Source organism: Periophthalmus magnuspinnatus, chromosome 22 (assembly GCF_009829125.3).
Source record: "Periophthalmus magnuspinnatus isolate fPerMag1 chromosome 22, fPerMag1.2.pri, whole genome shotgun sequence".
NCBI classification, from domain to species: Eukaryota; Metazoa; Chordata; class Actinopteri; order Gobiiformes; family Gobiidae; genus Periophthalmus; species Periophthalmus magnuspinnatus.
The window spans coordinates 3,727,442-3,753,041 of NC_047147.1; the positions used below are offsets into that span (position 1 = coordinate 3,727,442).

General features: G+C 41.3%; 1 protein-coding gene across 1 annotated transcript in view; it reads left to right on the forward strand.

Annotated features, from left to right (window-relative positions):
• dtnbb (dystrobrevin, beta b) overlaps positions 1–25,600 on the forward strand; it is a 61,336-nt gene that overhangs the window by 31,921 nt on the left and 3,815 nt on the right. Inside the window, exons 11-17 of the mRNA XM_055231252.1 lie at positions 2,710–2,800; positions 4,048–4,136; positions 4,461–4,574; positions 8,232–8,328; positions 10,337–10,496; positions 12,241–12,330; positions 12,469–12,539. Of these exons, the coding sequence (XP_055087227.1) occupies positions 2,710–2,800; positions 4,048–4,136; positions 4,461–4,574; positions 8,232–8,328; positions 10,337–10,496; positions 12,241–12,330; positions 12,469–12,539 (712 nt within the window). The remainder of the gene's footprint in view (positions 1–2,709; positions 2,801–4,047; positions 4,137–4,460; positions 4,575–8,231; positions 8,329–10,336; positions 10,497–12,240; positions 12,331–12,468; positions 12,540–25,600) is intronic.

Here is a 25,600-nt window from a genome sequence, read left to right on the forward strand (position 1 = left end):
CTTCTTGTTTGTAACGCAGTGGCTAGCAGGTTAGCCAAGTCCATTTAGATATACAGTTTATGGTCTTGCTCAAGGACATGGCAGAACTTGTCCACAGTTGTATAATCTCTGACTCCAGAGCTGCGTCATTTGGCCCATTTTTGAATATTGCAAAACCGACTTCCCCTTTAAGACCTGCTCCCACTGACACTCTGCTGACACTGCACTGCCTTCTCCTACTCCTCCTCCCCTCTCTCTTTTCTCTTCTCTCTTTTCTCTTTCTCTCTATCCCTTCCATCCACCCCTCTCTCCATCATCTCATCATCTCTTCTCTCTCCTTCCAGCTCCTTTTCTACCATGCCCCCATCCCTCTCTTTCTGCTCCACTTCCTCTCTCCTTGTCAGTCTTTCTCTACTTCCCCTCTGTCTCCCTACCCCATCTCTCTCTTCCTTTCTCCTCTTTCCCTCTCTCTACCTCACCACTCCCTCTTTCCTCTTTATTCTGTCTGCCTCTCTGTCTCCTCTCTCCCCCTCTTTCCTCCCTTTCTCTCCCCCTTCCTCTCCTCTCCCTGCCTCTCTCCCTCTCTCTCTCTCCTCCATCTTTCCTCTCTCCCCCTCTGTCAGTCCTTCCCCTCTCCTCCCTCTCTCCTCTCTTCTCTCTCCTCTCTCCTCCCTCTCTCCTCTCCTTTCCTGTCTCTTCCCTCTCTCCTCCCTCTCTCCTCTCTTCTCTCTCCTCTCTCCTCTCTCCTGCCTCTCTCCTCTCTCCCTCGTTCACTGCTCAGAGCTCATCTAAGGGCAAGCGTCTCAGTTTATTCCCTTGATTTGACCACAGCCCCAAAACAGCTAAAAGTCGTTCTCAATTTTTCATGCCTAAAGTTCAGAGAAGACAACAAGTCAGTGAGACGGTTCCCAGGAAACTGATCTGTGTTTGTGTTAAACTGTTCATTTTATAACTGCTAACAAACTTTGGTAAATTTGACAAGCAAAAGTCTTTGTATTAATCATAGATTGTTTATATAAATGGACATAGCTAACCTGCTAGCTGCTGCATTCCAAATAGGAGGTGAACATGGGCGTGCTTCCGGCTCCATCGGCTTCAGTTCACTTTCTCTTGAAAAACTGTGTCCCCTCTCTCTGTAACTGCTGCTGTCAGACTCATTTTGGTCTTAAATGTTCGTATTAACCCGCTAACGTTAGCAACATGTTTGATTGCTGAGCACCAGCTCCCTGCTAAACCAGTGATGCATCCGGGAAAGAGCGTTACCTTCAACAGCCTCGCTCCTGATAGGCTCTTTGGTTGCTATGATACTCGTGGTTGGAACCTCGCAGTTCCTATACCTGCTCTAGCCTCGATGAGCTTCATTTGACTGGACTGAACGCTGTGGGTGACGTCACTTTCACTTAGTCCACTTCTTTACACAGTCTGGGGATGGGACGATATAAAAGTTTAGACTCATGATTATTTTTGACTAAAATAATTGCGATTAACGATATTATCACGATAATTATTAAACCAAGGTTTACAGTTTTTTAAAAAGTCACTAAAACGTCAATTACCGTACAATTTGCAGGTGTCTGAGTGATGAACTTTATTGTTTATTATTGTTACTTTATTGTTATTTTTATTTTTTACTGCAAGTAAAATTAACAACGAATGAATAATAAATGTGCCAGTTATATGACTAATAAAAAAACACATGAACCAACCTGAGAAAGCCTCAGAAAAAGGATCTGATAAAGGATATGCTGTGATCAGCCATCAGCTGCACTATTTAACTAGCGCTAACCTAGCTATAGCAAAATTGACACAAACACGTACTATTATTCTTACTAACACAAACTACATTCAATAGTTTATTTCTCATGGTATGTTACTTGTGATGGATGCAGACTATTGTAGCGTTATTGTAGCGTTATTTAAAATGTTTTCTTTACTACGTAATTCCTTATATCTTACGTCATATATTTGATGTCTTTTGTGTGTATATAACATGTAGGAAGTGGTAAACATGAGAGTGTGTTTGACTTTTGACCGGTCGTATAGATACTTGTAAACCATCATTACGTAACTTATTTATCGAGGGTCAAAGCCTTTACATTTTGTTGCTTGGACTAAACCAAAACTAAACCAGTCACATGACCTGAACCCTGAAATCCTGAGGCGCAGGTCGGGTCGTGACAAAAATAAATCCATCTTTATATTTTGGGGTTTATTCCAAAACAAAACTCAGATTATATTTTGCAGTCCCATCAGTAACGATCTGAAACAGGCCCTAAACGTCCTGGTCGAGGCTGAAGCTTGGCACAAATTCAAAGACTGTGAAATTAAAGCTACACTGTGTAACTTTTTCCCAGTATGGTATTACTATATGTGCGTTAGCGTTTGTCCACTGATCCAAAGGTTGGCGATTTGAATCCCTCTCTCAGCGTAAACATCATTCGTAGAGAAGTTGGATTCCCGCTCCTACAGATGGATCGATTCCCACTCGGACCAAGTTCTGTCATTGTGCTCTTTGGCAAAGCTCTTAACCCGTCTTACTAGTGTTAATGTTGGTGTAGGTCAGAGGGCCGGTGGTGCAGCTCAGTATTTAAATTGTGCCTATACTGTTGTGACTGTTGTTAGTTCTCAATCCCACAGCTGTGACCTGATTCATTTCCAAGCCCTAAAGAAGTCTCCAAATGTTCTTCCTTCAGACATTTGAAGTGTTTTTTATTCCGTGTGTTCCTGTAGTGTCCTGGAGAGTCCGAGCCGATTGGACGAGGAGCACCGTCTCATCGCTCGGTACGCGGCGAGGTTAGCGGCCGAGGCAGGAAACTCCACGGTGAGTCATGTGCTCTGTGTCTACAGCCGACACATGGAGTTTAGTTTGAATATACAAACACAAATGATCTTTTAAGAGTTTTGTCTAGTTCTCCTCTCCTCATTTCTCCTCCTCTCTCCTCATGTTTCCTCCTCCTCTCTTCTCATCTCTCCTCATCTTTCTTCATCTTTCCTCCTCCTCTCTTCTCATCTCTTTTCCTCTCCCTTCATCTCTCCTCCTCCTCTCTCTTCTCTCGTCTCTCCTCCTCTCGCTTCATCTCTCCTCCTCCTCTCTCATCATCTCTCCTCCTCTCACCTCATGTTTCCTCCTCCTCTCTCCTCATCTCTCCTCATCTTTCCTCCTCCTCTCTCCTCTCTCTCTCCTCTCTCTCTCCTCTGTCCTCATCTCTCCTCCTCTCTCCTCATCTCTCCTTCTCATCTCCTCTCCCCTCCTCTGTCCTCCTCCTCTTTCCTCCTCACTCCTCATCTCTTCTCCTCTTCTCTCCTCCTCTCTCCTCATCTCTCCTCCTCCTCTCTCCCCTGCTCTCCTCCCCCTCTCCCCTCTTCTCTTCCCCTCTTCTCTCCCCCTCTCTCCTCCTCTCTATTCCTCTCTCCTCATCTCTCCTCCTCCTCTCTCCTAATCTCTCCTCCTCCCTCCTCCTTCTCCCTCCTTCTTTCTCACTTCTCTCTCACTCCTCTCTACTCATCTCTCCTCCTCTCTTCTCCTCCTCTCTCCTCTTCCCTCCTCCTCTCTCCTTTTCTCTCCTCCTCTCTCCTTCTCTCTCCTCCTCCTCTCGCCTCCTCTGTCCTCATCTCTCCCCCTGTCTCCTTCTCTCTCCTCCTCTCTCCTCTTCTCTCCTCCTCTCTTCTTTTCTCTCCTCCTCTCTCCTCCTCCTTTCCTCTTCTCTCCTCGTGTCTCCTCCTCTCTTCTCATCTCTCCTCCTCTCTCCTCTTCTCTCCTCCTCTTCTCTTCTCATCTCTCCTCCTCCTCCTCTCTCCTCCTCTCTTCTCTTCTCTCCTCATCTCTCATCCTCCCTCTTCTTCTCTCCTCCTCTCTCCTCCTCTTTTCTCATCTCTCCTCACCTCTTCTCCTCCTCTCTCCTTCTCTCTCCTCCTCTCTCCTCCTCCTCCTCTCTCCTTCTCTCTCCTCCTCTTTCCTCATCTCCCCTCCTCCTCTCTCCTCATCTCTCTCTGGGGGAGCACAGACGTTTTGAATTTTTTTGCTTAAGGAGATAAAATATTAAAGTGTTTTATTTTTCTGTTTTGCAGCAGCAGTGCCCTCCCACCGACCTCGGCTTCAACTTCGATGCAAACAAACAACAAAGACAACTGATCGCAGAACTGGAGAACAAGAATAGGTCAGACTCATGGGATCTTAAAGGAGAGGTAGTAGAGTAGCCACGATGTAATGCTTCAAATTATTATTACAAACTAAATCATATCTGAAGGAGCTGCAAGAGACACAAATGTTCATTTCACCAACATAAAGCTCAAGTCACTATAGAGTTTATGCAGATCAAATCCATAGACTGTGTAAAAAAGTGGATTTACACAAGTAGTGCCCACCTCTGCAGACAGGGGTCGCCCTCATCCTCATGTTCATTTTTATAGTCAGACCCTATCCAATGAATACATATAAATATAAAACTGTGCCGAGCCTGATGTGCTGGTGCTGTGTTCAGGGAGATTCTGCAGGAGATCCAGAGGCTGCGTTTGGAGCATGAGCAGGCGTCACAGCCGACCCCAGAGAAGGCCCAGCAGAACCCCACCCTGCTCACAGAATTACGCCTGCTCAGGTCAGCGCCACATATCGCTCAGAACAACAATCAAATCCAGACATTTACACAACAAATAGAAGGGTCTATAACAGCGGTGCAAGTACTGTACTTAAGTTGAATTTTCAAGTATCTGTTCTTTACTTAAGTACATTTTACAGTGTATACTTTTTACTTTTACTTCACTACATTTGAGAGCAGTATCTGTATTCTCTACTCAACTGCATTTTTGAACAGGACTGAAAAGTAAAAGTACTTTTCATGTGATTTGAAGGGTAATTTTTTACATTTTCATGAAAACATCCTGACTAAAGTTTTTTAGTTCAAGCTTCGGCTTTGACCAAAACAAAAATAAATACACAAAATTCAGAAGAAAAAATAAGAAATTGTTTTGTATTGTTACTGTTGAACAAAATATGCCTCATTTTGAATCAGTATCACTACATTTACACTTTAACAAATGAACACTTGTGTGAAAGACTTTTACTTAAAGTACATTTTTAAACAGGTACTTAAATACTTTTACTTAAGTAGTTTTTTCATGTGATACTTTTACTTTTACTTGAGTAACTTTTTACCTGTATCTGTACTTTTACTTAAGTAACAAAATTCAGTACTTCTTTGACCTGTATACTGGCTAACACTTACACCTCACAGGAAGAAGGTTCTGGGTTTGACCCCCGAGACGCCCGGGCCTTTCTGTGTGGAGTGTGTTCTTGTGTGTTCTCTCTGTGTCTGTGTGGAGTTTGCATGTTCTCTCTGTGTCTGTGTGGAGTTTGCATGTTCTCTCTGTGTCTGTGTGGAGTTTGCATGTTCTCTCTGTGTCTGTGTGGAGTTTGCATGTTCTCTGTGTCTGTGTGAAGTTTGCATGTTCTCTCTGTGTCTGTGTGGAGTTTGCATGTTCTCGCTGTGTCTGTGTGGAGTTTGCATGTTCTCGCTGTGTCTGTGTGGAGTTTGCATGTTCTCTGTGTCTGTGTGGAGTTTGCATGTTCTCGCTGTGTCTGTGTGGAGTTTGCATGTTCTCTCTGTGTCTGTGTGGAGTTTGCATGTTCTCTCTGTGTCTGTGTGGAGTTTGCATGTTCTCTGTGTCTGTGTGGAGTTTGCATGTTCTCCCTGTTTCTGGGAGGACTTAAACTTAAAAGACTAAACTAAGACTAACCCAAGTCCATTTTATTTCCAAACACAGATGTGTGGGACGTCTGTGTTTCAGATGACATCATAACATTATTTTGGCCAATCATATTTAATACAGATGGACACTGTTCAAAATATTCTGGTTCAAATGCAGAATTCTACAGTTGCCACTTTCAAAGTTTGTGAATTTACCTTTTAGATAATACTTACTCCATCTGAGAGAATGACATCATCATCGAATCTGAAAAGCACCAATAACAAATATTCTTATGGCAGTCCCAATTGAGTCCTGGTTTAATCCAGGTTTAGTTCTGGTTTAATACTCCTTTAGTCCTGGTTTATTTCTGGCTTAGACCTGGTTTAGTCCTGGTTTAGTCCTGGTTTAGTCCTGGTTTGGTCCTGATTTTGTCCTGGTTTAGCCCTGTCTTAGTTCAAGTTTAGTCCTGGTTTAGTCCTGAGTTGGTTTTGGTTTAGACCTGGTTTAGTCCTGGGTTAATTTTGGTTTAGACCTGGTTTAGTCCTAGGTTAGTCCTGGGTTAGTTTTGGTTTAATCCTGCTTTAGTTCTGTTTTAGTTCTGACTTTGTCCTGGTTTAGTCCTGGTTTAGTCCTGGTTTAGACCTGGTTTAGTCCTGGGTTAGTTTTGGTTTAGACCTGGTTTAGTCCTGGGTTAGTCCTGGGTTAGTCCTGGGTTAGTTTTGGTTTAGACCTGGTTTAGACCTGGTTTAGTCCTGGGTTAGTTTTGGTTTAGACCTGGTTTAGTCCTGGGTTAGTCCTGGATTAGTTTTGGTTTAGACCTGGTTTAGTCCTGGGTTAGTTTTGGTTTAGACCTGGTTTAGTCCTGGTTTAGTCCTGGGTTAGTTTTGGTTTAGACCTGGTTTAGTCCTGGTTTAGTCCTGGTTTAGTCCTGGGTTAGTTTTGGTTTAGACCTGGTTTAGTCCTGGTTTAGTCCTTTAGTCTATTGCTCAATTACTCACAGTAGCCATGATTTTTAGGGTGGGTTGAGTTCATTTGAGGTGCTGCTTGAAATGTTTTGCAGTACATTCTGTGGCCACTAGAGGTCAACAATAAACCTAAAGTAATGGGAGACTATGAAAGTGTTACTCATGACACTGAAATAGACAAAAGTATATTTTAGACACAAAGTAAAAACATGTTATTAATCCAAGATTTGTATTAAAACAACAGAACAAGCCTCTCATATCTGTTTACCAGCTCTATTGTTTTAATGTCTCCTCCATTACTGGGTTTCAGATGACATCACCACATTCTTTTGGCCAATCATATTTAATACAGATGTGGGCAGATAAAATATGTTGTTTAAATGCAGGTTTGTGTTGTAATACAGTGTGATACACAGAGCCAATCCGGAGGGAGGCTGTTTAAGGTAACAGCCTTAAACAGCACGCACCCCCGGTTCCCATTTGGAATGCAGCAGCTTGCACGTTAGCTATGTCCATTTATATATACACTCTATGGGAGTCTAAGTGTGACTGGACAGTGTATGATTTAAAGTACATATGACTGTTGTGGTACCTGCAGTACATCCAGAACACTGCTGCTCAGGTCTTGACTAGAACCAGGAAGTACTTCACACATGTGTCCTGTGCTCAGGTCTCTGGCTCCTGTGGCTCAGAGAATAGACTTTAAAGCAGCTCTGCTTGTAACAAGTCTCTCCATGGACCAGCACCAAAGAACATCTCCCACATGTTAGAGCCACATGAACCATCTCACACTCTGAGGACTTCAGGGACCGGCCTCCTGATGTAGTCCCGATGTAGTCCTGGTTTAGTCCTGTTTTAGTCCTGGTTTAGTCCGGGCCTCCTGCTGGTACCCAGAGTCAGGACTAAACCAGGACTAAACCAGGACTAAACTCGAATTAAGACAGGGCTAAACCAGTACAAAGTCAGGACTAAACCAGGACTAAACCAGGACTAAACCAGGACTAAACCAGGTCTAAACCAGGGCTAAACATGGGGAATCAGCATTTGAGTTTTCAGCAGCTAAAACCTGGAACATTCTTCCTGAAGATGTGAGACTGGCCTCTACTTTGCATGTTTAAATCCAGGCTCAAATGGTTCTGTTTAGCTGCATGTGACTGAAAGGGTTTTATTCTGCCTCTTTTCTTTTAAGTTCATTTTATGATGATTGGTGGTAATTGTGATAAACTTTATTGTGATAAACTTGCCTTGCCGTGGTTTGTCTGATTCTGACCTGGTTTGGTTGGACAGTACCTGTGCCTTATATTTATATCAGTTAAGTGCCAGTTTGTGGAAAAAAAAACTTTGCATCATGGTTGTTAGGTAACACACCTGTACCTATGTCATATCTGCTGCTTGTGTTTAACCAGGAAGTAGAGTAACCTTCAGCAGAAATACAAAACTAGACAAAACAAGGCACGATTTGTACTCAATTTCTAAAAGTAATGTTTGCTGTGTTAACTATGTCTTAGTGAAATAGTCCTCTACATTTAATATTGTCAGATGTTTTAGCATGAACTGACGGTCTGTAACTTCATACCTCAATGACTTTGTTTTGTTTTACAGACACAGGAAGGACGAGCTGGAGCGGCGCATGTCGGCTCTTCAGGAGAGCAGGAGAGAGCTCATGGTGCAACTGGAGGGACTCATGAGACTGCTCAAGGTAACAGCATTGAGCTTAGACACGCCCACAAGAACTCAGACACGCCCACAACAATTTAGACACATCAAGATACTGTATGACTCTGTATGACTTGTAATCCTTCAACTCTCTAACCTTTCTCCCTCCTTCTCTCTCTCTCTCTCTTGCTCTTTCTCCTCTGCCTTTCTCCCTCCCTCTGTTGCCTTTTCTTCCCTCTCTCCTTCTCTCTCCTCCCCCCTCCCTTTCCTTTTACCCTCCCTCTGTCTCTCACTCCCTCTCTTTCTCTCTCTCTTTCTCCATCTTGTCCTCCTTCCTAACTTCCTCTTTCTCTCGCTTTCACCCTTTCCCTCTCTCCTTCTCTCTCCCTCTGTCTCGTTCTCTCACTTTCTCTCTCCTTCTCTCCCTCTCACTCCTCTCTACTCCTCCTCCCCTTTCCTTTTACCCTTCTCCATTTCTCTCTGTCCCGTCTAATCCCTCTGGCCCTCTCCCCCGTCTCCCTCCCTTATTCTTTCTCCTCCCTCTCTCTGTCTCTGTCACTCTCTTTGCCTCCCTCTCATTCTATCTCCTCCCTCTTTCTCACTTCCTCTCTCTTTCTCTCCCTCCCTCTCTCCTTCTCTCTCTTTCCCCCATCCCCTTTCCTTTTACCATCCCTCTGTCTCTCTCTTTCACTTCATCACCTCCCTCCCTCTCTCCCTCCATCTCTTCCTTCCTTGTCCTTTCTCCGCTCTGCCTGTCTCTCTCATCTCTCTTTTCGCTGACAGGATGAGGAACAGAAGCAGTCCGTAAGTTTTCCCATAATTCACCTGTGCAGCTCCAGCTCTCCTCCGTCATTTGTGTCATTACAAACCCAGTGTCATGTTTTATTCTTATACACAGTGCATCTTTTAGTAAAAAATCTAGTAAAAATCCACCAAAAGCTGCAAAAATGAATCGTCATAGTAACAATGTTTGTTTATAACTCTACTTGAGTCTATCTTCATCGTCTATCTTCATTTGTCCATCATCAATCCAACATTTCCTTTGCCCAAACTCCTTTTCCAGAATCTGGGTCCAAAAAGTGGGATTTTCCTCCAAATGCCGGGCTCGTCTCCTGTCTCCTGCTCCCTCTGCTCAGCCATCTGCCCACTGGCCCACTGCCATAAACCCAGCACAAGTTAAAAAAAAAATAAAACAACTCTAAAAACTGTGTCCTGGTCTCCACTGGCCCAGTCCCACACATGGTTTGGATTTAAGGTGGATTTAAGGTGGACGTCTGCAGATGTACAGAGGGAGTGGAGATAGGAGGATCACATTGGCCCAGACTCTGGCTCTGTTTGTGCTTCAGGATCAGGCTCCACTCACAGATGAGTCTAAGGAGGCCTGAATGAGAACCACAAAAGACCAGCACTGTTATAAGACCATAGACTGTATATATAAAAGTACAAAGCTAATCTTCTAGCTGCCACGTTCCAAACAGGAATTGATCATGGGCGCGCTTCTGGCTCCATTGACCCTGGCTCCAGTTCACTTTACATTGAAAAACTGTGGGTCTGATTAAATTTTAAACCTAAACCATCACTACTCTTGTGGCTGGGGCACAGTAGGAGAGAAAATTGCATTCATTTAAATACAGGTGTTTTATTGCCCTGTGAAGGGGGTAGCCTCTCCACAGATCTGAACATCAGATTGGCCTGGTTGCATCACCTACATGTCTCCACGGAAATGGTAAAGTTCAACCTTCTATGGGATAACATCTCTAGGGAGACAAGCAGGAAGCAGACCTACAACCAGAAAAAGTTACATAGTGCAGCTTTAACATTCCAAAGAGTCTAATTTCATTCAAACTAAATTACTACTAACTTAGCCATACATCCCTCACTAACTTTACCTGTCTGTCTCCTATCAGCCCCCTCCTGACCTCAGTATTTCTTGTGTATTAGTTGTGTATTTGTTGTGTACTTGTTGTGTACCTTTTGTGTACCTCTTATGTACTTCTTGTTTATCTCTTGTGTATTTCTTATGTATTTCTTGTGTACTTCTTGTGTTGCAGTCTCAGTGTGGCAGCTCCCCTCACTCGTCTCCCAGTCACGGCGCCGGCTGCTCGATGCCCATGCCCATCCGCTCCACCTCTGCAGGCTCTACCCCCACACACACCCCCCAGGACTGTCTGAGCGGTGTGGGCGGGGACGTGCTCGAGGCCTTCGCTCAGGGTCAGTAACTTTATACTTTATATATCACTTAACACACATATTAAGCTGTTTTTATTTTGTTTAGTTTTGATATATGCTATTTTGATATTTAGTTTGTGTTTCATCTGTGTGTGAAGCACTTTGGGCAGGTTAAGTTGTTTTTTAAATGTGCTGTGTAAATCCATGTCATGTGATTGTACGAACAAATACAAAGTCCCTCAACTAAAGAATTTGATCTCCACCATAGACTATATATAAATGGACATAGCTAACCTGCTAGCCGCCGTGTTCCAAATAGGACGTGATCATGGGTGCACTTCCGACTCCAACGACTCTGGCTCCAATTCACTTTGAAAAACTGTGTCTCCTCTCTCTGTAACTCCTGCTGTCAGACTCATCATTTTGGTCTTAAATGTTCATATTAACCCGCTCTACATGATCCTGGGTTTTTTATTTCACTATTATGTCTAAGATATGTATAAGATATGAACATTAATAACAGACAAATCAGACGCCAGAGGTCGCTCCCGTTAGTGTTAGCAACAGGTTTGAGCGACAGCGTTGCTAAGTGCCCGCTCCCTGCTGAACCCGTGCTGCAGGCAGGAAGGGGCGTTACCTTCAACAGCCTCGCTCCAGATTGGCTCTTTTGTTAATATGATACTCAGTTGGAATTCCAAATATGGAACTTTGCTCCAAATTCACCCCTATAACTGCTCTAGCCTCGACGAGATTTGACTGGAGCCAAACGCTGTGGGTGACGTCACACTCACTGAGTCCACTTCTTTATACAGACTATGGTCTTGATTTAAGAGTTAGTCAGAATCTGCAAATGAAGGTCACATGATAAAAACTGGCTTCAAACCTGAAATTGGAAAAAAAGCTTTTGATTATTTTGCTTCCTAAAAATGGAATAGATTTGAAGGACATGTAAATCTGGACAGAGCCACTGCAGCACTTTAATGATGTGAAGATAAACATTTATAATCACACCTGCTCCTGTTTTAAATGTTTTAAATGGACCTGTGCAGGTGTTTGGTTTGTTTTTGTTTGTACTGTTCTGTATTTGAACAGGACGCTCACTGGGCTCCCCCTGTGTAAACAAAGACATAGATTGTATTTTTTCTATTGCACCTATAATAATAATAATAATAATAATAATAATAATAATAATAATAATAATAATAATAATAAACTCTATTAACAGCTCATTTAACTTTAAATTTAAAGCTACTGTATGTAACTTGCCAGAGATGCAATGTCACCTGCATGATTCAATGGAAACAGAAAGACATACTTTGGAACATTGTCCTTTGAAATTGATAAGTTTTATCCCATAGTATGGAATATTACAGCCAAAGGAACAACATTTCCATGGAAACAAGCAGGGGGCCCTCTTCCAGGCCAAGTAAGAGTCAGGTTTGTAGAGATGCAAACCCGCTCAGAGTAAGGACCCATGTTTTTCAGTGCAATAAACATAATTTAAATGAAAAAAACATGCTTATTTTGTCTATTTGTTGGATACTGTGGCTTTAATGTTTTGTTTAATCATAATGAACTTCACTTGTTGGTTTATTTGAATAAATCATATTTGAAATAGTGAATGTAAGGCACAGAAAGCACTTGTATATATGTGTTTGTGTGTGTGTGTGTGTGTATATGTATTTATAAAGTATATATATATGTGTGTGTGTATATGTTATACTTCCTCAGGTGTACTCTGTGTTATATATATATTTATATATGCTACATGTATGTTATATTTCAGGTGTACCCAGAAATCTTCGAAATGATCTGTTAGTTGCTGCTGATTCAATCACAAACACCATGTCGTCTCTGGTCAAAGAGCTGCACTCAGGTCTGATGTTTTCTCTTTCACTTCTTTACATTAAAATTGTTATGTAAATTCTTTACATTAAAATTGTGTACTCATTTGAATAACCTTTGGTAAGTGAAAGTGCATTTGATTTGACCTGGTTAAATATGTTGGCTTCAGTGGACGACGGAGGAGACGAAGAAGAAATCAGCCTGAGAAATGGAGACAGAGGTGACGTGTTCGATGCATGGGTCTCTACATCTATTTACTCTACATATATTACACATATAATAGACTCTACATATATTACACACACACAGACAGTGGGGCCAAAAAGTATTTAGTCAGCCACCAATTGTGCAATTTTTGCCACTTGAAAAGATGAGAGAGGCCTGTAATTTTCATCATAGATTCACTTCAGCTATGAGAGACAGAATGGGGGGAAAGAATCCAGGAAATCACATTGTAGGATTTTTTTTATGAATTAATTGGTAAATTCCTTGGTAAAATATTTGGTCACCTACAAACAAGCAAGATTTCTGGCTCTCACAGACCTGCAACTTCTTCTTTAAGAGGCTCCTCTGTCCTCCACTCGTTCCCTGTATTAATGGCACCTGTTTGAACTCATTATCAGTATAAAAGACACCTGTCCACAACATCAGACAGTCAGACTCCAAACTCCACTATGGCCCAGACCAAAGAGCCGTCAAAGGAACCACAAACAAAACTGTAGACCTGCACCAGACTGGGAAGACTGAATCTGCAATAGGTGCAGCTTGGTGTGAAGAAATCAACTGTGGGAGCAATTATTAGAAAATGGAAGACATACAAGACTGATAATCTCCTTCGATCTGGGGCTTCATGCAAGATCTCACCTTGTTGGGTCAAAATGACCACAAGAATGATGAGCAACAATCCCAGAACCACACGGGAGGACCTAGTGAATGACCTGCAGAGAGCTGGGACCAAAGTAACAAAGGGACCATCAGTAACACACTATGCCACCAGGGAAAAACCTGCAGTGTCAGACGTGTCCCCCTGCTTAAGCCAGTACATGTCCAGCCCCGTCTGAAGTTTGCTAGAGAGCATTTGGATGATCCAGAAGAGGATTGGGAGAATGTCATATGGTCAGATGAAACCAACATAGAACTTTTTGGTAAAAACTCAACTTGTTGTGTTTGGAGGAAACATCATGCTTTGGGGCTGTTTTTCTGCAAACAAACCAGGACGACTGATCCGTGTAAAGGAAAGAATGAATGGAGCCATGTATTGTGAGATTTTAAGTGAAAACCTCCTTCCATCAGCAAGGGCATTGAAGATGAAACGTGGCTGGGTCTTTCAGCATGACAATGATCCCAAATACACCGCCCGGGCAACGAAGGAGTGGCATTGTAAGAAGTATTTCAAGGTCCTGGAGTAGACCTAGCCACAGATTTCAACCCCATAGAAAATCTTTGGAGGGAGTTGAAAGTCTGTGTTACCCATCAACAGCCCCAAAACATCACTGCTCTAGAGGAGATCTGCTGGAGGAATGGGCCAAACTACCAGCAACAGTGTGTGAAAACCTTGTGGAGACTTACAGAAAATGTTTGACCTCTATCATTGCCAACAAAGGGTATATAACAAAGTACTGAGATGAACTTTTGTTATTGACCAAATACTTATTTTCCACCATTATGTGCAAATAAATTATTTAAAAATCAGTCGATGTGATTTATTGGATTTTCTTTTTTCTCTCATTCTGTGTGTCATAGTTGAAGTGAACCTATGATGAAAATTACAGGCCTCATCTTTTTAAGTGGAAGAACTTGCACAATTGGTGGCTGACTAAATCCTTTTTCCCCACTGCATATTACTCTACATATTTTACACATATTGTAGAGTATTACACACACAGACACACACACACACACACACACACATATATATTACACATATATTTCCTTTGATTAAAGTCCCTGTGTGTTTCACATGGACAGACTCAGCTCTAGAGTTCTATAGTGTCATTCATAAACACACCTCCCTCCACCTCTGCATGACTCTGCATCTGCATCTCTGCCTGAACCAGCCACAAACAAAATAACACAAATTAGAATTAAAAAAAATCATTTTTATTAATTCTCATTTCAGGTGAAGTCAAACGAACCACATTAACGTCTCATAGTTATGTTTTTAAATCTTTTATATCTTGTGTATATATGTTGACTTCTGGGTGCTTTGGCTGTTACTATATTCAATATAACTCTTATATATAACATTATTATTTTTAAGTAACAGCTGTGTAAGTGTGAACCATGAGGATGACTATATATATTTGTAGATGCGCAATGTAACTTTTATTCTAGTCTCCATGGAGATGTTATTGTTTACCATGTAATATTAAATGCCATATTGCAGTATTTTTAGCAAGAAAAATACCTGTAATTAAATAAATGCAAGATAAATTCAGTACCACAGGTGACTGTGGAACATCCAGGCAAAACAATAATGAGACAAGTAGAAAAGTTACAGAGTGAATCTTTAAGTGTTTCTTGCATGTGCTTTTCTTGTAGAAGAATCATCAAATGAGCACTGCTCTTTGTTGGTTTAAATGAAGCAATGAAACATTTGCATGGCTCCCTCTTTGAGAGGCACATTTCAACAAAAATGTGGCTCTACCTAGTGATGTAATAGACTCTGTGCAAAGCAGAACGCTAGCTAACTCACTGTGTGTCAAAGCCAAGAGTCTGAATGTCTGAAAACATCAAATAAACCTATTGAAATTCAAATTCATTAAAATAAAGACTACCCAATTATTAGGTGTAGAATACTTCAGTTTGTGGTGTTGTTTTAATATTTATTATGCCTCAAAATTAGCATTAACATTAGCATTAGCGTTACCAATAGTTTTACCATTAAGACACACTTGTGTCCTCTGGTGAAGTATTTATTTTATTTGTGTAGTGTTTAACATGTCCACCTGCAGCTCCCTGTCCACTGTCTGACCCTAACCCCCTAACCTCTGACCCCAAATCCACCCACAGTGCCCTGTCCACAGCCTGATCTTTAAATATTTATTCATTTTAATTTGACTCTGCAAAAAACTGGACAGGAAGTAGTGACGCTAACTGTGAGGTTGAGGGCGCTGTTGTGCACAGAGCAAATTGTATGCGTTTTCATCCGGGGTGGGAGCAGCTAAAATTTAACCATAGACTGTATATATAAATGGACATAGCTAACCTGCTAGCCGCCGTGTTCCAAATAGAAAGTGATCATGAGCGCACTTCCGGCTCCATCGACTCCGGCTCCAATTCACTTTCTAGTGAAAAACTGTGTCCTTTCTCTCTGTAACTGCTGCTGTCAGACTCATTGTTTTGGTCTTAAATGTTTGTATTAACCCACTCTACATGATCCTGGGGTTTTTGTTTCACTATTGTGTCTGTAAATCAAGATATGAACATTAATAACAGACAAATTAGGCGCCTTCTTTCCCAGAGGTTGCTCCCTCTAGTGTTAGCAACAGGTTTGAGGTGTTGCTAAGCACCCACTCCCTGCTAAACCAGTGGTGTGGGTGGAAAGGGGCGTTCAGCAGCCTGGCTCCAGATTGGCTCTTTGGTTGCTATGATACTCGCGGTCGGAATTTTAAATTTAGAACTGGGCTCCAGATTGACCCCTATAACTGCTCTAGCCTCAATGAGCTTCATTTGACTTGAGCCAAACGCTGTGGGTGACGTCACACTCACTTAGTCCACTTCTTTATACAGTCTATGGTCTTTAAATCCAAACTGCACACACTGTTGTTCTAACTCTTCCTTGTTTCTTTGTCTTTAGTGCGAGTACCGAAGCACTGAAGACTCTCCATCTCCTCCGTAGGACAAACCTCAGCACGTAGTAGAATGCATGCTGTTACCTGGACCTCACCTGTGGAAAAACCATATATACAGAAAACTATGGGAAAAGTCCACCTCACGTCTGCACTGAGACGAGCCCAATACGCCAATATGTGTCCTGATAGAACGAAATCTAAGGTTAAGACGATTCCCCAAACCATCGATGCTAAGTAATGTTAACTCTGCCCCTGTGTCTCCCACACACTGCAAAAAACACAATTTACAGTTAAAAACTGTTGAAATGATTTTGAATTCAAAATAGTAACTTGATTTGAGTATTTCTCTATAATTAATCACTGATAACATTACAAACAACTGATTGTTATTTGACTGGTTTTAAGTTAAGTTAAAAAACAAATATTTTAATGTTATCTTATTTTATTATTAAGTATTATTTGTTTATTTATTAAATTATTTATTTATTTTGACATTTTTAGAATATGGGAAATATATGACTGGTTATTATTTGACAAAAAAATGAATCTGGAATATTTTAAATATTTTGAGTACATTTTTATTTTTTATTTTATTTATTATTGAGTATTATGTATCTATTTATTTATTTACTTAGGCATTTTTTGAATATGGGAAATATCTGAAAACCAATTTGAACTCCACTGAACGCTGTTGATGTGGTCGTTTTTAACCAGAACTGGGGTCGTTCTTTCTGAACGGTTGTGGTTCATTTTATGGCTCATTTGTGCAATATTTGAACCTCAAATTAGCATGCCAGTGCCCACTTCCTGATTATCAGATAGTAAAACTCTTAATAATCTCACACAGCACACAGACGACTTATTCTGACCTCAAATCTACTTATACAGTACATCTATACTGGGAAAGACACATTTAACTCAAACACATGGGGAAAATAGGTACAGGGACTTTAAGCTGACAGAGCTAACTAGCCAAAACTACTCAAATCAAGTTTAATGTTTTGAATTTAAGTCATTTTAACTCCTGTTTGTGTTTGCAGTGTAGCAGCCAGTCCTGTACATAGCACTGTATACACATAGCACTATAGGAGCTAACATCTCCAAAATGGTTGATTTTGTAAAACTAGCGTCTTAGTGTCTGTCTTTAATTTGAACTTATTTTGCATGAAGTTGCACTCACGTCAGTTCCAGTACTGTATCATACGAAGCCAGCTCTGTGTGAGGGGGAGGGTTGTCATAGCGACCGGGGTCAAATCCTGTTTAAATCTTTATCTTGAGTGTGGTTACATGCAAGTTTTTTTAGACGCACAGCAAAGTGAAAGTTGGGAAATTAGTATTAAATTGTATATAAAAATGCTTAGCCTGGTAGCTCACTGTATTCCTTTTAAAAACATATGCAAATAGTAATATTAGTACTATATATTTTTGGATTCATTTGAGTAGATCTGACTTAACAAGTAAAAATAAGATGTGAATTGTTCCTAAAATAAGACATTTATACAGTTCAAATTTTGGTAAAAATATTGAATCGGGTCAAATTCATGCTTGCATGTAACTACAATCTTTGTCTAACACTGGACCGCTGCTGCTGATAAAAGTCTATTGAAACTCACCAATACAAATCTATGGGGCTACACTCTATAATGACCTTTGACCTTTCTCAACAAACCAGACCAGACGGGCATTTTGTATACCGCCGCGTGGTGCCGCCTTCACACTGCAAAAATATATTTCTGCATGACTTAGAAAGACTTCAATTCTCTATCTTGATTTTTGAATAGATCTGTTTAATTATTAGGGCTATAACTTGCATCTGGGGCTGTCAAAAGAATCGAAAATCAGAGACAAATTGATGCTAAATTGATGCCGAAACTAGATACTCGTTTGAGCAGGTATCGATACTAAAAAAGTCCCATTGACAGAATTGTACCTTTCCTGTATATGTTTATAATGATGTCTCTGTATCTTTCACTTTCAAGTGTAAGACACATAGACTAGTATACACCCTGGACCACCTACTTCAGATATTTTAATGTTGCACTATGTAACATTTCTGGTGGAGGTTCCATCACCTGCTTGTCTTCATGGAGATGTTATTGCTTTGCCTGGTATGTTCCACAGTATAGCATTAAATCTATTTTGCAGTTATTGAATTACAGATGTTTTTAGTGCTCAGAAATTCTTTGTAAAATAGGCATTCTTACAGTGAGCGAGGCTGCCTCTCCACAGATCTGACCTATATAACTTTGCCTGTTTTTTTTCTAACTTGAATGGTTTACTGGGGAACATTCCAGGCAAAGCAATAGCATCTCCTTGGAGACAAGGTGATAAACCACATGAAAAATCTGCGTGTGTGTGTGGGTGTGTGTGGGTGTGTGTGTGTGTGTGTGTGTATGTATGTATGTATATGTATATATATATATATATATATATATATATATATATATATATATATATATATATATATATATATATATATATATATATATATATATATATATATATATATATATATATATATATATCTGAGTTTTTGAAGAAGTGTATTCATTTGACAAATCTACTCGAAACAAGATTAATGTTATAATTTTAAGGCATTTTAAGTCAAACACTTAATTATTTTTGCAGTGAATTTACCCCAATACTGTAACAAACACGTGAAGAACAGGAGACCTCAGGGCTTTGAGTCCGACATACTCCTGAGGATGTGTGTGTGTGTGTGTGTGTGTGTGTGTATGCTACTGATGGGATTTATGAGATTTATTATAGATTATAGATTATATAGTCACTGATGATCAAATGTGTTTATGTGCAATGAAAGAGGAGCTCAGGGATCAGGAGAGAGGGAGGGGGGGAGAGAGAAAGATGAGAGAGAAGAGAGAGGAGACAGTGAGAAGAGAAGAGAAAGACGTAGAGTTCACAATTTTGGCAAAAAAGTTGTAAAATATTGGGTCTCATTCACTACTGTGCAAAAACCAGGCTGTTTATATAAATGTACGTAGCTAACCTGTTTGCCGCTGCGTTTAAAATAGAAAATGATGGGGGGGCTTCCAGCTCCATCGCCTAAGTGGACTAAGTGAGTGTGATGTCACCCACAGCTCCAAATGAATCAGTTATAGCAGCCAATTTGGATCCGAGTTCCATATTTGGAATTCTGACTGCGAGTATCATAGCAACCAAAGAGCAATGCTGTCAATCAAATCTGTTGCTAACGCTAGTGGGAGCGACCTCGGGAAAGAAAGCATCTGAGTTGTCTGTTATCAATGTTTATATCTTGATTTACAGACACACTAGTGAAATAAAAAAAAAAAACAGGATCATGTAGAGCGGGTTAATACGAACATTTAAGACCAAAATGACAGCAGCAGTTACAGAGAGAGGACACAGTTTTTCAATAGAAAGTGAATTGGAGTCAGTGGAGCTGGAAGTACGCACATGATCACTTCCTGTATGAAATGTGTTGGCTAGCAGGGTAACTATGTCCATTTATATATATAGTCTATGGTTGATTCTCTGTCATGGCTCAATTTCAAGACTGACAAAAAAATGTAAGAACTATAAGGAAAGATGACATTATCCCAGACACTTGTTTTTGTGTCATGGTGCGATATCACAGCAGCAGAACGGACTCAGGGTGGGCGGGGCTAAAAGTTCAAGCTAATATTCATTTCCTGTATGTCCACAATACTGACTTAATCGTTCCCGACTCAAATACTCGGTGAATGAGTCCCAATAGATGACAGGAATTTAAAGGTGCACGTTCGCCACCTGTCTGTCACCATGGAGACGTTATTGCATTTTTTGGAATGTACCATAGTTTGGCATTAAACTCTTCTATAGTCATGGAAGCGCGCAGGTGACACAAGAGCGAGTTACAAGTCAGATCCTGTTCACTGTACAGATGTATGTTTTCTGAACTATTAAAACATGTCGTACTGTGGAACATTCCAGACAAAGCGATAACATCTTCATGGAGACAAACAGGTGGGAAAGTTATGTAGTGCACCTTTTAAAACATATAATAGAGAATATGTTTAAAGTTGAGGAGGTGTTGAGTTTGAAACTGTTGAAGTATGTTTTGTAGTTTGAAACGCAGAAAGAAGGAGTGTTTTTACTATTTTAAAGGCGCTGTACTGACTTTTTAGCTTTTAGTTCATTTTAAACCGTTTGCAGTGGTCCAAAGTTACTCCGCACTTACCTTATACATTCAAAGCATCCTAATTATTCACCTTGATGAGCTTATAAGCGCTTCTCGCAGAAACCAGAGCCGCGTTTAGCCGCCATCACGGTTATGCTACACAACAACTGGCATGCTAGGAGCACACTTCCTGATTCTCGGACATACTACCTGGTACACAGCAGACTTATTTTGACCTCAAGAGCTGCTTATACAGTCCATTTGGGGCACCGGGGCAAGATTGCTCAAATTCACGGGATAAAATGAGGTACAGCCCCTTTAATGTGTTTGACTGGGGGCGTTTTTATACAAGGCCAGGCTGCGTTTGTGGAGGATTAGAGCGGAGCTGGAAGGAAGTCGTAAAGTCTTAAAGTGGTCACCTGGTCTGGTTTTGAGCTGCAGTTTTACCAACCTCAAGTCTCTGCTGTTTCATTCACTTTGTTCACATGGCTTTGGTTTGTACGGAAGCCCAGAAGGAACATTAAGTCGTATCGTAAAGTGAAACTAAACACCAAATCCTACCCCATGTTTATGTGCGGCTTTAATAGCAGCATCTACTGTTCCGAGTCATGTTTTGGTAACTTTAGTACATACTGGGAAAATTGCAGCTTTATAGTCAAAAACATGTGCTGCCTTCAGTGACCTCTGCAATTTCAAGTAGTTGGTGACATTACAAAGGCCTGCCCTGATTAAAGCTGGTTGTTTCTGATTACACCTGGATGCAGGGGTGGAGTTTGAAGAAGTGTGGATACCTGTTAGACCAATCACAATGTTTCTTATCTTCTCAGACTCCGCCCAGTTTATCAGCTCTATTTGTGGTTGTGGGCGGAGTTTAGGTGTTTACTTTCACTTTAAACTTTAAGGTTGAAATAATTTACTACAATATTATCCTTATATAAACAAAGAATGACTTTTGGTCATTCTGGGCTCCCGTAGTTCTCTTGTGTACTTAGTGCTGTAGTAATAATTGTATTGAGTTGGTCTGTAGCTCTTTCTCTTCTTCGTTTCATATTTAAACTAAATCAGATCTAAACTCTCACTCTCAGAGTCTTCCTCCATCTCGGCTTCTGCGACGTCACCGATGCACTGCAAAAAAATCTACTGCTATCAGTCACAATGAGCTCACGATATTACCTCATTTGAAACGTTTTACTTTAAACCAAAATGAAAAGGCATGTATTTATGTTAGCACCAAGCAGTAATAAGTTTATTCAAATATTTGATTAATGATCAACAAGCGTATTACGTGAGTGTGACGTCACACACGGCATTCGGCTCCAGTCAAATGAAGCTCATCAAGGCTAGAGCAGTTATAGGGGCCAACTTGGAATTTCAACAGAGATCGTCTTAGCAACCAAAGAGCCAATCCAGAGCGAGGCTGTTGAAGGTAACGCCCCTTCCCGCCCACACCGCTGGTTTAGCAGGGAGTGGGCACTTAGCAACGCTGTCAATCACACCTGTTGCTAACACTAGAATGACTAACCTCAGGGAAAGAAGGCACCTGATTTGTCTGTTATGAATGTTTGTATCTGAATTTACGGACAAAACAGTGAAATAAAAAACACAGGATCATGTAGAGCGGGTTAATATGAACATTTAAGACCAAAATGACGAGTCTGACAGGAGCAGAGAGAGGGGCCAAGTACAGGGAGATGATCCAAATGATTCTAGTGAAGGTGTATGGAGTTTAAAAACACAGTGGAGCACTTCCTGTATTACCACATGATGACATCACAAGGTGGAACAGAGTGTTTTCAGTTTGAGAGAAGAACTCCTAAAAAGCCTAAATATGCAGCGTTTGGGTCTTAAACATGTGTGAATGAAACAAAACACAACTCCAGGTCTGTTTGTGATGAGGAAACAAGAACAGATCAGAGAATAGAGTCATATGAGCTCTTTAAAGTCAACATTCCAGGTGTTTTTGTAACTATATTTCTAACAGTTTTACAGCAAAATGTTCTTTATTTGAAACGATTTGTCATAATGATCCAAAACGAAATCATTTTGAATCCGATTTGAGCTGATAGCTGATGTTTTTGCAGTGCTCGTGTCTCATTTGGTGCCTGTATCGTTCTTGTAAAGTGCTGTATTAAGAATATCAAAGCAATCTCTCACCTCTGTCCTGGTTTGTGACTTTTATGTGACTTTTTGGTTCATTCTTGTCTCATTTTAAGGGGAATTTCAGCTCGAGCCTTTTGCATTTGTGCCAAACTTGTTGCTGCCATTTTGTGTGAAGTGTATTTAAATATATGTGTTTGTCTCGGGACTGAAGGACTGGAGTCGTCATGGTTTCCACTGTGGAACATTTGAGGAGACGTAGGAAATAATATGGAATAAAAGCTTCTTGTTCAGCGGCTTATGTCATTTGACTCCATCTTAAGGCAATATAGTGAAGTAGAGCTGGAGCAGACCAGACCAGACCAGAGAGATGTTTGGACCAGGTTTAGTCCCAGTTTAGACCTGGTTAAATCCTGGGTTAGGCCTAGAGCAGGGCTGGACCAGTTTACTCGGATATAGTCCTAATTCAGTCAGATCCTGTCCTAGTCCCACTTTAGACCTGCCTCAATCCAAGTTCAGATCTTCGGACCTGGTTTGGATCTTGGTAAATCCTAGTTTACATCTCAATTATACTTTCGGAGGCTTAGTTTGGTTCAAGTCCAGGAACAATTCTAATTTAGATCTAGTTTAATTTGAGCTTAGAACTGGTTTAGTCCTAGTGTAGATTTGAGTTAGTCCTATCATTTTTGTTGATGTAGTCCTGGTTTGGTCCTAGTTTTTACATGGTTTGGTCCTGGTTTAGTCCTTTTTTGCTGGTTAGGGTAGCATAGGTCTAGACATTTTGAGTAGATCTGGTTTAGTCCTGGTTCAGACCTAGTTTAGTCCTGGGTTAATCCTGGTTTAGTCCTGGTTCAGTCCTGGTTTAGTCCTGGTTTAGTCCTGGTTCAGTCCTGGTTTAGTCCTGGTTTAGTCCCGTATTAGTCCTGCTTTAATCCTGCTTAGTCCTTAAACTCTGGTGTGGTCTGAGACTCTGTTTGCCACAGCTCTACTTCACCTTTACTTTTCAGACCTTTGTGATGTTCTGTTGTTTTTTGTCCTCTGTAGAGTTCTGTCTGTTCTGTAGCTTCAGCCTCGTCCATCTGTTCGTCTGCTCATTTTACTCAAGCCAATGTTTTTCTTTTGTAAATAAATCAAATGTGAGATATATTAAAACTGATCTAAATATGACTCCAGAGTCCTGTTGTCTTTATGCTGCTCAAGTCCTTTCTAGAAAACAGGGAGTACTTTGTTGAAATTGGAAAATGTGTCTCAGATAAAATGTCCCTGACCTGTGGGGTGCCCCAAGGGTCCATCCTGGGACCCCTGTTGTTCAATCTCTACATGCTGCCGTTAGGCCAGTTAATACGCAGCAATAATGTGTCCTACCACAACTATGCAGATGACACTCACTGTCTCACTGCAGCAGGTGAATATGGACCAGTGGATTCACTCACTGCATCAACAGATCAGAGTGTGGAGGAAATACAACTTTCTCCAGATAAACTCAGACAAGACTCAAGTCATCATCTTTGGCCCACAGAAACATAGAGAAAGTGTCAGCAGTCACCTCCAGTCTCTCTCTCTAAAACCTTCAAATCAGGCTAGAAATCTAGTGATAATAATGGACACAGACTTGAACTTTAACAGCCACATCAAATCAATAACATCTGCAGCTTTTTACCAAAAACATTGCAAAAATCAAAGGTTTACTGTCAAAACCAGAGAGACTTATCCATGCATTTGTCTCCAGTAGGTTAGATACTGTAACGTCCTGCTCACTGGCCTCTCCAAACGAGCCTTAACACAGCTGCAGTACATCCAGAACACTGCTGCTCGGGTCCTGATTAGAACCAGGAAGTACTTCACACATGTGTCCTGTGCTCAGGTCTCTGGCTCCTGTGGCTCAGAGAATAGACTTTAAAGCAGCTCTGCTTGTAACAAGTCTCTCCATAGACCAGCACCAAAGAACATCTCCCACATGTTAGAGCCATGCACATGTTAGTATAATGTTTCCTCATCTCAAACAGACCTGTAGTTGTGTTTTTGTTTCATTCATACATGTTTAACACACAAACCCTGCATATTTAGACTGAGTTCTTCTCTCAGACAGAAAACACTCTGTTCCACCTTGTGATGTCATCATGTGGTAATACAGGAAGTGCTCCACTGTGTTTTTAGACTCCACACACCTTCACTAGAATCATTTGGATGATTTCACCCCCAGAATTGCCAATCTCTACTGAGCTAAATGTAAAAGGAGCTGTTAACTTGAAAACTACCACTTCATGACATCACAGGTTAGAACAGAGCATTTTGGGCTTTGGAGATGTAACAGACTAATAATAAAGTGTTACTCAAACATGTGTGAATGAAACAAAACACAACTCCACGTCTGTTATTGAGGAGGGAACATGATTAGAACATGGATTAAAGTTGACAGAGTCAGTTGGTGTCATATAGGACCTGTAAACTAAATGATTCTCTAGACTCAGAGAAGCAGAGGTCAAATCTACAGTCTAAAATAACTCTCCCTCTGAGAAATATCTGCTACTCTCTCCTCTCTAACCCCCCCTCCCTCTCTCTCACTCTCTCCTCTTGCTGTCACTCTCTCTCCTCTCTCTCTCTCTAACCCTCCTCTCCCCCCTCGCTCTCTCTCTCCTGTCACTCTCTCTCTCCTCTCGCTTTCTCTCTCTCCTCTCGCTCTCTCTCCTCTCGCTCTCTCTCTCCTCTCTCTCTTTCTCCTCTCACTCTCTCCTCTCTCTCTCCTCTCGTTCTCTCTCCTTTCGCTCTCTCTCTCCTCTCGCTCTCTCTCCTCTTGCTCTCTCCTCTCTCTCGCTCTCCTCTTTCTCTCTCTCCTCTCGCTCTCTCTCCTCTCTCTCTCCTCTCTCTCTCCTCTTTCTCTCTCTCCTCTTCCTCTCTCCTCTCGCTCTTTCTCTCCCCCCTCTCTCTCTCCTTTCGCTCTCTCTCCTCTCTCTCTCCTCTCACTCTCTCTCCTCTGTCTCCTCTTGCTCTCTTCTCTCTCCTCTCACTCTCTCTCTCCTCTCGCTCTCTTTCCTCTCTCTCCTCTTGCTCTCTCTCCTCTCTCTCTCCTCTCGCTGTCTCTCCTCTCTCTCTCTCTTCTCTCTCTCTCTCCTCTCACTCTCTCCTCTCACTCTTTCTCTCTCTCTCTCTCTGTCTCTCTCACAGTTGGTCATGAGGCAGTGTCTTTTCAGTGAAAGTTGTGAAACCTCGAGTCTGCACCACATCCTCTTCCTCCACCTAGAGCTGTTTTAGGTTTCTACTTTTACTGTTAC